The sequence below is a fragment of the Eimeria necatrix genome, genomic scaffold (genome assembly GCF_000499385.1).
Source record: "Eimeria necatrix Houghton genomic scaffold, Enh_scaff712, whole genome shotgun sequence".
In the NCBI taxonomy this organism is placed as follows: Eukaryota; Apicomplexa; class Conoidasida; order Eucoccidiorida; family Eimeriidae; genus Eimeria; species Eimeria necatrix.
In genome coordinates this window covers 2,501-12,500 of record NW_013654538.1, presented here as the reverse complement: position 1 = coordinate 12,500, position 10,000 = coordinate 2,501, and the positions used below count along the sequence as shown (strand labels likewise).

The 10,000-nt window shown below is 59.6% G+C and overlaps 3 protein-coding genes across 3 annotated transcripts in view; 1 reads left to right on the top strand and 2 right to left on the bottom strand.

The window, feature by feature from the left end:
• Positions 1 to 2,040, bottom strand: part of ENH_00072490 (elongation factor Tu GTP-binding domain-containing protein, putative) — a gene marked incomplete at both ends in the record, with an annotated part of 6,359 nt that extends 4,319 nt beyond the window's left edge. Inside the window, 6 exons of the mRNA XM_013582680.1 lie at positions 1 to 373; positions 520 to 695; positions 866 to 1,032; positions 1,159 to 1,387; positions 1,663 to 1,709; positions 1,921 to 2,040. The exon at positions 1 to 373 is cut by the window's left edge and continues 119 nt beyond it. Of these exons, the coding sequence (XP_013438134.1) occupies positions 1 to 373; positions 520 to 695; positions 866 to 1,032; positions 1,159 to 1,387; positions 1,663 to 1,709; positions 1,921 to 2,040 (1,112 nt within the window). The remainder of the gene's footprint in view (positions 374 to 519; positions 696 to 865; positions 1,033 to 1,158; positions 1,388 to 1,662; positions 1,710 to 1,920) is intronic.
• Positions 2,041 to 4,957: 2,917 nt separating this feature from the next.
• Positions 4,958 to 7,856, top strand: ENH_00072480 (hypothetical protein, conserved; the record flags this gene model as incomplete). Its single annotated transcript, XM_013582679.1, has 6 exons — positions 4,958 to 5,034; positions 5,151 to 5,300; positions 5,410 to 6,325; positions 6,466 to 6,780; positions 6,909 to 6,986; positions 7,191 to 7,856. 6 exons carry the CDS (start codon positions 4,958 to 4,960, stop codon positions 7,854 to 7,856), a joined length of 2,202 nt encoding a protein of 733 aa, XP_013438133.1.
• Positions 7,857 to 8,405: 549 nt separating this feature from the next.
• ENH_00072470 (RNA polymerase Rpb7, N-terminal domain-containing protein, putative) overlaps positions 8,406 to 10,000 on the bottom strand; it is a gene marked incomplete at both ends in the record, with an annotated part of 1,750 nt that continues 155 nt past the window's right edge. The window contains 5 exons of the mRNA XM_013582678.1: positions 8,406 to 8,453; positions 8,609 to 8,670; positions 8,919 to 9,176; positions 9,464 to 9,551; positions 9,747 to 9,842. Of these exons, the coding sequence (XP_013438132.1) occupies positions 8,406 to 8,453; positions 8,609 to 8,670; positions 8,919 to 9,176; positions 9,464 to 9,551; positions 9,747 to 9,842 (552 nt within the window). The remainder of the gene's footprint in view (positions 8,454 to 8,608; positions 8,671 to 8,918; positions 9,177 to 9,463; positions 9,552 to 9,746; positions 9,843 to 10,000) is intronic.

Below are 10,000 nucleotides of genomic sequence, written 5' to 3'. Positions count from 1 at the left end.
TGGGATGTGAGAGGGCCACCTAGAAGTGCGGACGCAGCAGCAGCTGCTGCGTTTGCTGCAGCAGCAGCAGCAACAGATGCGCTGCTAGGAGCAAACAGGCTTCCCTTCTGACTTGCTTGCTGCTGCTGCTGCTGCTGCTGCTGCTGCTGCAGGGAAAGCATTGTCAGCCCTGACCCGTGGCTGCGTCGCCGCTGCTCCCGCTGCTGCTGCTGCTGCTTGGCCTGGCTGAAGGCAGCAAGACACGATTTGCTGCTGCTGCAGCGCTGCAGCGGCAGCGGCAGCTCCAGGGGAGAAGGCAGCAGCGCAGCAGCAGCATCCAGCAGCAGCTCGACCCCACAAGTGTCTCTCGCAGATCCAAACAAGATGGGGACCGCTGCGGACACACACCGCAGCAGCAGCAGCAGCAGCAGCAGCAGCAGTTCAGGAAGCAGCAGGAACTGCAGCAACAAGCAGCAGCAACTGCAGCAGAAGTGAGCAGCAACGCCCGCTGAGAGCGGCAGCGCTGGGGTGTATGTACACCTGAGTTCGCAGCCACAATCCGACGCAGCGCCAGCCACAGCTCCGTCGTCATGTTGCTGCTGCTGCTGCTGCTGCTGCTGCTGCTGCTGCTGCTGGCAAGCGCCTCGAAGGCCTCGTCGAGAAGACAGACGTCTTCGAGCAGCAGCAGAACTTTCCCGCTGCTGCAGCAGCCCCGTCTGCAGCAGCAAGCGACGCAGCAAGCCGCCCTGCCGCTGCTTCTGCTGCTGCTGCTGCAGTTGCTGCTGCAGGAGACTGCAGCAGCTGCTGCAGCGCAGCAGGCGGGATCGTCTCCTCCACCAGCGGCAGCCCCCTGCTGCCAAGGGGGTGGCTAAAATAGCTGCGGCACTTCAAGTCTGTGAGGTCTATGAGGTGCAGCAGCGGCTTTGCTGCTGCTGCTGCTGCTGCTGCTGCTGCTGCTGCTGCTGCTGCTGCTGCTGCTGTGGGCCGCACTGCTACGTTCAGCTGCAGTGGCCAGGCCCCCAGCCGACGCCGCACGGAGCGGAGGCATGCGTCCTGACAGCAGCAGCAGCAGCAGCAGCAGCAAAGTTTAAAGGCCCTTTAAATCACGCAGCAGCAGCAGCTGCAAGTGCAACAGCAGCAATAGCACCAACAGTAGCAGCAGCAGCAGCAGCAGCTGACCGCATCCGCCCCGTCTCGGTCCATTTTGTTGGCAAATAATATCCGTGGTATGTGCCGCGAGGCCTGCTGCTGCTGCTGCTGCTGCTGCTGCTGGCGCTGCTGCTGCTGCTGCAGCAGACGCCATATGGCTGCTGTCTGGACTTCTACACCTCGAGTGCCATCCAGCAGCAGCACAACTCCATCAGCAGCAACAAGCGAGAGCTCAACCTCCACAGAGAAGTCCACGTGGCTGCAGCAGCAGCAGCAGCAGCAGCAGCAGCAGCAGCAGCAAATCCAGCGGCATATCTTGACAGCACACTGCAGCAGCAGCACCGGCGGTAATACGCTCCACTTCCGCAGCAGCAGGCACATCACCGGCGCCCGAAGCAGCAGCAGCAGCAGCACCAACAGCAGCAGCAACAGCAGCAGCAGCAGCAACAGCAGCAGCAGCAACAGCAGCAACAGCAGCAGCAGCAGCAGCCATGCCCTGGGGTGTCGATGAGGTTAATTGTGAAGTCGCGCCACTGGAGGCGAGAGGCTGCAGCCTGGATGGTGATGCCTCGTTCTCTCTCCTGCAGCCAAACCCTAAACCCTAAACCCTAAACCCTAAACCCTCAGTCCCAGCTTAATCGTATCTGGAGCCAGCCGCAGCAGCAGCAGCAGCAGCAGCAGGCGGCCCCTGCACCGTGCCGTTTACTAGCTCGCTGCTGCGCCCCTGCCCTCGTCTGAAGCCGCCCGAAGGGTTTAGGGTTTAGGGTTTAGGGTTTAGGGTTTAGGGTTTACTTGTCGGAGGAAGTCGAGGGCTGCAGTGCCCTCGTCCACCTTTCCTTTTGCTGCCAGCAAACGGCCCAGCAGCAGCAGACACTCCCCAGTGGTGGTTTTGCCCGCGTCGATGTGGGCCATCAGCGCCAGGTTGCGCACCCTTGCTGCTGCTGCTGCTGCTGCTGCTGCTGCTGCTGCTGCTGCTGCTGCTGCTGGGGGTGCGGCGAGAGCTGGCCGCGAACGGGGAGTGCCTTCAGCAGCAGCAGCAGCAGCAGCAGCAGCTGCTGCTGCTGCTGCTGCTGGGGCCTGCGCTGTGGAAAGGCGCCGCGAAGCTGCAAGCAGCCATAAGCTTCGATGGCTAGACGCTCCCGCCCTTTGCCAGCAGCAACAGCAGCAGCAGCAGCTGCTGCTGCAGCTGCTGCAGCAGCAGCTGCTGCTGCTGCTGCTGAATCCTGCGCTTAAGCGGCGGCTACTGCTGCTGCTGCTGCTGTGCGGGACACATCTGGTGCCGCCGTGTCTCCAGGGGAGCGCAGCAGCAGGAGCAGAAGCAACAGCAGCAGAAGCTGCAGCAGCAGGAGCTGCAGCAGCAGGAGCTGCAGCAGCAGGAGCTGCAGCAGCAGGAGCTGCAGCAGCAGGAGCTGCAGCAGCAGCTTCCCCTGCTGGTGCAGCTTTAAGGGACCTTCTGGTTGCTGCAGCAACTGCTGCTGCTGCTGCCCTCGCTAGAGAAATCATGGGCGAGCAGTCCCTGCATATACCACTAGCTACAGCAGCAGCAGCAGCAGCAGATGACTGCAGCAGCAGCAGCTGCTGCAGCCGCTGCAGCTGCTGCAGCAGCTAGTTCGGGGCTCCTCGCACTTTGTATGCGGCTCCAGCACAGGAACTTTCACTTCTGCTGCATGCGCGTTGCTGCAGTTGTTTCTTCTGCTGCGTTTGCTGCTGCTGCTGTCGCGGTTACTGCTGCTGCTGCTGCTGCTGCTGCTGCTGCTGCTGCTGTCTCGATTTGGCTGCGCTAAGACACGCCAGGCCACTCGGGGCCCCCAAGCAGCAGCAACAGCAGCGGTAGCAGCAGCAGCAGCAGCAAGAAGGAAATAGACAAACAATGCATGCAAAATAAAGCAGCAGCAGCAGCAAATATGCAAAACAACTTCTGATCTGTTGGGGCCCCTGGGGGCCCCCAGGGGGGCCCCGAGGGCCCCGAGGCCCTGGGGGGCCCCACCTTTGGGTAAGTGGCAGTAAACCCTAAACCCTAAACCCCAAATCTTGAGCCCTAAATTCTAAACCCTAAACCCTAAACCCTAAACCCTAGTGCATGGGCTGCGAAAGCCGAGGCTGCCGTGGGCTCATCTCGTATACTCCAGGGAGGCCTCAGTTGGCTATGTAGCAGCAGCCGCAGCAACGAGAGCAGCAGCAGCAGCAAGAGCAACAGCAGCAGCAGCAGCAAGAGCAGCAGCAGCAGCAGCAGCAGCAGCAGGCGGAGCAGAAGCGACAACGTCGATGAAGGACCCCGCAGGCGGAATCTTGACACCAGCGCAGCCGTTACAGCAACGGTAGCAGCAGCAGCAGCAACAGCAGCAGCAGCAGCAGCAACAGCAGCAGCAGCAGCAGCAGTAGTTGTTGTTGTAGTAGCATCAGCAGCAACAGCAGCAAGAGCTGCAGCAGCAGCAATAACGGTGCAGCGAAAACAAGAGCATCAGCTGCAGCATCCATCAGCACCAAGCTATTTTGCTGCGTCCCTCGCAGCAGCAGCAGCAGCAGCAACGCCAGCAGCAGCAGCAGTTGCTGCTGCAGCTGCATTGGCTGCTGCTGCAGCAGCTTCCGAGCCAGCTGCGGCTTCCAGCCTGACTAGCTTTGGCACTGAGCAGCAGCAGCTCTTCAGGGCCGCCGCAGCAGCAGCCGCTGCTGCTGCTGCTGCAAGCACCAACGCAGATGCAGCAGCAACCAGTCCAGAAATCCTGCAGCAGCAGCAGCAGCAGCAGCAGCAGCAGCAGAAGCAAAAATGTCAAGGATGCTGTTCAGAGCAAGACAGAGGCGGAGTTGGGGAGCTCTCCAGCGACATCGGCCGGCCCTGCGAGCAGCAGCAGCAGGAGCAGCAACAGCAGCAGGAGCAGCAGGGGCGACAGCAGCAGCAGCAGCAGCAGCAGCAGCAGCAGCAGCAACATAGAGCAGCTCTACTGGGCCCTCAAGCGCCTCCCCAGAAGCGCCTGGCCCCGCGCTATGCAGCGGCTGCCGCCGCAGCAGAAGCAGCAGCTCAAAGAATTCATTTTGGAGCAAACGAGGCAGCAGCAGCAGCAGCAGCAGCAGCAACAGCCGCAGCAGCAACAGCAGCAGCAGCAGCAGCAGCAGCAAGGTAGTGGAAAAGGAGATGAGCAGGTGCTGCCAGCAAAGCTGTATCATCCGCCAGCTGCCGCTAGCTGCAACAGCAGCAGCAGCACTAGCAGCAACGCGCTCTGCAGCAGCAGCAGCAGCAGCGAGCTGGCCAGCAGCAGCAGCAGCAGCAATGGCGCCCCAGTAGGCACTGCAACAGGAGACGACAGGAGCAGCAGCAGCAGCAGTGCAGGCCAAAGCCAGCAGCTGCAGGAGCAACAGCAGCAACAGCAGCAACAGCAAGAAGAGCAAAAGCAGAAGCAGCAGCAGCAGCAGCAGCAGCAGCAGCAAAAGCAGCAGCGGCGGAGACAGCGGCAGCAGGAAAGGCGGCGCGGAGGGCCCGATTCCTTTTCGGTGGAGAGCGAATATATTCAAGTCCTGAGCCCTAAACCTTAAACCCTAAACCCTAAACCCTAAACCCTAAACCCTAAACCCTAGTCTTGAATAGTGTGGTGAGGCTACTGCTGCAACAAGCCTGTTGGGTGGCTGCTTGCTGCTTTGCTGCAGGAGCTCTTTTTGTGCGTCCGAGTACAGCTGCTGCAGCAGCAGCAGCAGCAACAGCAGCAGCAGCACATTCAGCAGCAACAGCAGCAGCAGTCTCAAGGAGCTCGAAGCAGCAGCAGCAGCAGCAGCAGCAGCCGTAAGCAGCTGGCATCGTGGATCGAGTCAGCCTGCTTCATCGCCGGAGACGCCGATGCTGCACCTGGCAGCAGCAGCAGCAGCAGCAGCAGCAGCAGCAGCAGCAGCAGCGGCCGTCTTGCTGCAGTTGAGGTCTACGTGCACTTATGGGCTTTGCTGCTGCTGAATGCTCTCAAGTTTGAGGCGATTGCTGCTGCTTGCGAAGTCTGCAAAGACTGCTGCTGCTGCATCTGCTGCTGCTGCTGCAGCACTGTGCCAAGCAGCAGCGCCAGTACCAGCAGCAGCAGCAGCAGCAGCAGCAGCAGCAACAGCAGCAGCAGCAGCATCAGGCGCACATTCTGCCAGTCTGTGGAAAGACAGCTGAACACCAGCAGCTTCTGGCGAAGCTGTTTAGAGCGGTACGCGTTGCTGCTACTGCTGCTGCATTTGCTGCTGCTGCTGCTGCTGCTGCGTTTTCTGCTGCTGTTGTATATGCTGCTGCTGCTGCTGCTGCTGCTACGTGGGCAGGTACTTCCCCACGGAGAGCAGCAGGCTGAGCACTGTTGCTGCGCTGCACCGAGGAGTCCGCCGTCTTGCTGCTAGAGGCTCTGACCTGGGCTCTTTGCTGCTGCAGCAGCAGCAGCAGCAGCAGCAGCAGCAGCGGCAGCAGCAGGGCCGGAGAGAAGCAGAAGAGGCGTTCTCTTCCCGCAGCAGCGCAGGCAGTGCAGAAGCAGCAGCAGCAGCCGGAAGAGAACCAGCAGCAGCAGCAGCAGCAACAGCAGCAGCAGCAGCAGCAGCAGCAGCAGCAAGCCTCAGCAGCTTGCGAGACAAAGTTCTCTGCAGCGACCGCCACACAACTCGTTTGCTGCTGCACAGCTACCGCACAAGCCTCATGAATAGGCAGCAATACGAGGCCTTCAGCAGCAGCAGAGCAGCACTTAAAGCTGCTGCTGCTGCTGCTATTCCCGGCTTCTTTGCTGCTGCTGCGCCAGCGGTCCTCGGCGCCTCTCGCAAAAAGCAGCAGCAGCAGCAGCAGCAGCAGGGGGAAGCCGCTGTGTCCTCGGGGACAGCAGACTCTGAGGATGCTGCTGCTGCTGCTGCTGCTGCTGCTGCTGCTGCGTCTCCTGTCCCACCTGGTGCTGCCGTCCCCGCTCTTCCAGGAGAGGCTCCTGAAGGCTGCCCAACAGCAGCAGCAGCAGCAGCAGCAGCAACAGCAGCAGCAGCAGCAGGGAGCCTGAGTGTCCCTAGCGGGGCTACAGAGCTTCTCTGCTACGTCGCGCAGCAGCAAATGCATGCAGTGGTGGAGCTAGCCATGCGGCTTGCTGCCTTAAATAGCCAGCAGCAGGAGCAGCAGCAGCAGAAGCAGCAGCAGCAGCAGCAGCAGGAGCAGCAGCAGGAGCAGCAGCAGGAATGGGTGCTGCCGAACGCGGAGGCCATCGTCACGGTAAGCAAGCTTCTGCTGCCCCTGCTGCTGCAGCTGCTGCTGCTCCAGCAGCCAGCAGCGCCGCTGCTGCTGCAGCAGCTGCTGCTGCTGGAGTCAGGGTGCCGCTGCTGCTGCGTTGCTGCTGATGCTATGCCGTGCAGCAAGAAACTCGTTTGCTTGAAGAGCTCCCTACAATTGCTGAAGTTGTTGCAACGATGAAGCAGCAGCAGCAGCAGCAGCAGCAGCAGCAGCAGCAGCAGCAGCAACAGCAGCTAGATGAGACGGAGGCTGTGGCGAGCCAAAGAAAGCGCTCACGGCACAGCAGCAAAGACAGCGCCAGCCACAGCAGCAGCAGCAGCAGCAGCAGCAGCAGCAGCAGCAGCAGCAGCAGCATGGTCCACATCCCTGCAGCTGCGTACGAGACAGCAGCTGCTTTGCTGCTGCGCCTTTGGCTGCTGCCGACCTTTTATGTGCAGGTAGGTTTGCTTTCCCAGCAGCAGCAGCAGCTGCTGCTGTTACTGCTGCTGCTGCTGCTGCTGCTGCTGTTGCTGCTGCTGCTGTTGCTGCAGTGCCTGCAATTAAGTGTGTGGGGTCCTTGCTGCAGGGCTCCATTGATATTGGTGGCCTTGCAGCAGCAGCGCAGCAGCGAGAAGCTGAAGCAGCAGAAGCAACGGGAGACCCAGTAAACCCTTAACACTAAACCCTAAACCCTAAACCCTAAACCCTAATCCATAGTTTAACATTCTTGCTATGGAGTGAGCCTCCACAGGTGCTTCGCTGCAGCAGCTGACTTCCAGCAGGGCGCCGCAGCAAGTGCTGCTGCTGCTTATGTTGCTGCTGCTGCTGCTGCTGCTGCTGCTGTTGCTGCTGTTGCTGCTGCGTTCAGGGTTTTGCTGCTTTGTGGTCCGAGTTCATTTCTTCCGCTGTTGAGGCCTACGCTGCAGACGACGCCGAGCAGCAGCAACAGCAGCAGCAGCAGCAGCAGCAGCAGCAGCAGCAGCAGCAATTCTTGAGGCTGCCTGACGTCGATTTGTTTGGTCTCTTTTTGCTGTCGAGGCTTCACAGCAAATGGAAAAGAACAGACGGCGAAGGAGACATCATGCAGGTGGCTGCTGCTGCTGCTGCTGCTGCTGCTGCTGCTGCTGCTGCTGTCGCCCGCGCTGCGGCTAGTCCTGCTGTTGCTGCTGCTACTGTCATCGCATCTGCTGCTGCTGCTGCTGCTGCTGTGGATGTTGCTGGTGCTGACGCCACTGTTACCATCGCGACTGCTGCTGCTACTGCTGCTGCTGCTACTGCTGCTGCTGCTACTGCTGCTGCTGCTACTGCTGCTGCTGCTACTGCTGCTGCTGCTACTGCCGGTGCTGTTACTGCTACTTTCGCCGCTGCTGCCGTTACTACTGCTGGTACTGTTGCTGTTACTGCTGCTGCTGCTGCTGCTGCTAGTGTTGCTGCTGCTGCTGTTGCTGCTGCTGTCGCAGTTACTGTTGCTGCTGCTGCCGCTACTGCTGCTTTTACTGTTGCTGCTGCTGCTACTGCTGCTGCAGCTACTTGAAGAGGTTGCTAGCGAATGGAAAGCGGCTTCATCCCCAGACTCCCCCCACCGCAGTTTGCTGCTGCAGCTGCAGCAGCAGCTGCTACAGGTGTGTTTGCCGTTCGTTTCGCTGCTTGCACGAGCAGCAGCAGCAGCAGCAGCAGCTGCTGCTGCTGCTGCAGCAGCAGCAGCAGCAGCAGCACTGCGCCACTGCTGTCATTCTTGGTGCTGCTGCGGCTGCTGCAGATGCACGAAGCACTTGCTGCAGCAGGGAAGGTGCATGCGCTGCTGCATACGCTGCAAGATGCTGCTGCTGCTGCTGCTGTTGGGGGGCACGTGCTGCAGCCGCTCTCGCTGCAGGAGCTGCTGCACCGGCAGCAGCTGCTGCGGCAGCAGCAGCGGCTTGCCATGCTGCAGCAAGCGCTGCAGCAGCAGCAGCAGCAGCAGCAGCAGCCGAAACAAGAGCGTCCACCAGAGCTACCTGCTACCAGCACTTCCTCTCCTCGGGAGGCCGCGCCTCCCACAAGCCCTAAACCCTAAACCCTAAACCCTAAACCCTAGCTCTGCCTGTCACTGCCACCAAGACAGCATGCCGAGGCCGTCTGCGTTTGCTTCCCCCTGCGCCACACAGAAACGCTCAGCAGCAGCAGCAGCAGCTGCAGCAGCTGCAGCAGCAGCAGCAGCAGCAGCTGCAGCAGCAGCAGCAGCAGCTGCAGCAAACCACAGGACTCGGTCTGAGGGTTTAGAATTAGGGTTTAGGGTTTGGGGCTCACAATGATGACCATGGGAGGCACGTAGGTCTCCTCGGTCGCCACAAGAGTGAATTTCTTTTGAGCTGAAACACCCAAACCCTAAACCCTAAACCCTAAACCCCCACTGTCTGCAGCTCCTCGCTTTTCCCCCAAGACCTAGGGTTTAGGGTTTAGGGTTTAGGGTTTAGGCCGCGGCGGTCGGCTCCTAGGGTTTAAGCCCTCAGCCAGCGGCCGTCTCCTGCGCAGCTCGGGGCCTAGGGTCTACGGCCTAGCGTCTAGGGTTTACGGCCTAGGGTTTAGGGTTTAGGGTTTAGGGTTTAGGGTTTGGGACCTTCTTCTCTGGCGAAAACCACATCTGCTACTCGAAAGCGAATGGGGGCCCCCAACTCATAAGTGAGTTTGTGGCCTTCGAAGCACCAGGACCAAACAGCAGCAGCTTGTGTTTTGCCTTCTGCTGCTGCTGCTGCTGCTGCTGCTGCTGCTGCTGTTCCTGCTGCTGCTGCTGCTGCTGCTGCTGGCTCTTCGCAGGCCTTCGGCTCCCTCAAGTTCGAGGCCGGGATCTTCACATCCTTAAAAAACTCCATGTCCACTGCAGAAACCGAGGGTTTAGGGTTTGCGAGGGTTTAGGGTTTGCGAGGGTTTAGGGTTTGCGAGGGTTTAGGGTTTGCGAGGGTTTAGGGCTTGCGAGGGTTTAGGGCTTGCGAGGGTTTAGGGTTTGCGAAGGTTTAGCGCTTTAGAGGGGTTTTGGTGCCGATGAAAAGTAGGGTTTAGGGTTTAGGGTTTCGTGTCTAGGGTTTAGGGTTTAGTGTCTAAGGTTTAGGGTTTAGGGTTTGGCGCCTAGGGTTTAGGGTTTGGCGTCTAGGGTTTAGGGTTTACCTGCTATTCCGGAAGGAGAAGACTCGCAAACAATTCCCTGAAGAACTTCCCCTATAAAGGGCCTGAAGATAACTGCCTTGAAGCAAACCTGAGACGCAAACCCTAAACCCTAAACCCTAAACCCTAAACCCTAACGCCGCAGCCCACCTCACTCATTATAATCCACAGAAGGTTTTTAGGGCTTGCGACCAACAAGAGGGCGCCCCCGGGCATTGGCAACAACAGTTTAGGGTTTAGGGTTTAGGGTTTTCTGAGGGTTTAGGGTTTAGGGTTTAGGGTTTACATTGTAGCGAGCCTTCCCGCTTGACAAGAGAATGGGGGCCCCAGTGATTTCCGTTATGTCATAAAGACAGACAAAAAGGCCCAGGTCCTTCAACACCTGCGCAAACCCTAAACCCTAAACCCTAAACCCTAAACCCTAGACCTGGAGCCAAACCCTCCAGCGTAGGCTGCGGCCCTGAAATCGCCAAACCCTTGGCGAAAAAATTGCTGCCATTCGCAGTGGCCCACGAGCACACGCCCCAAACCCTAAACCCT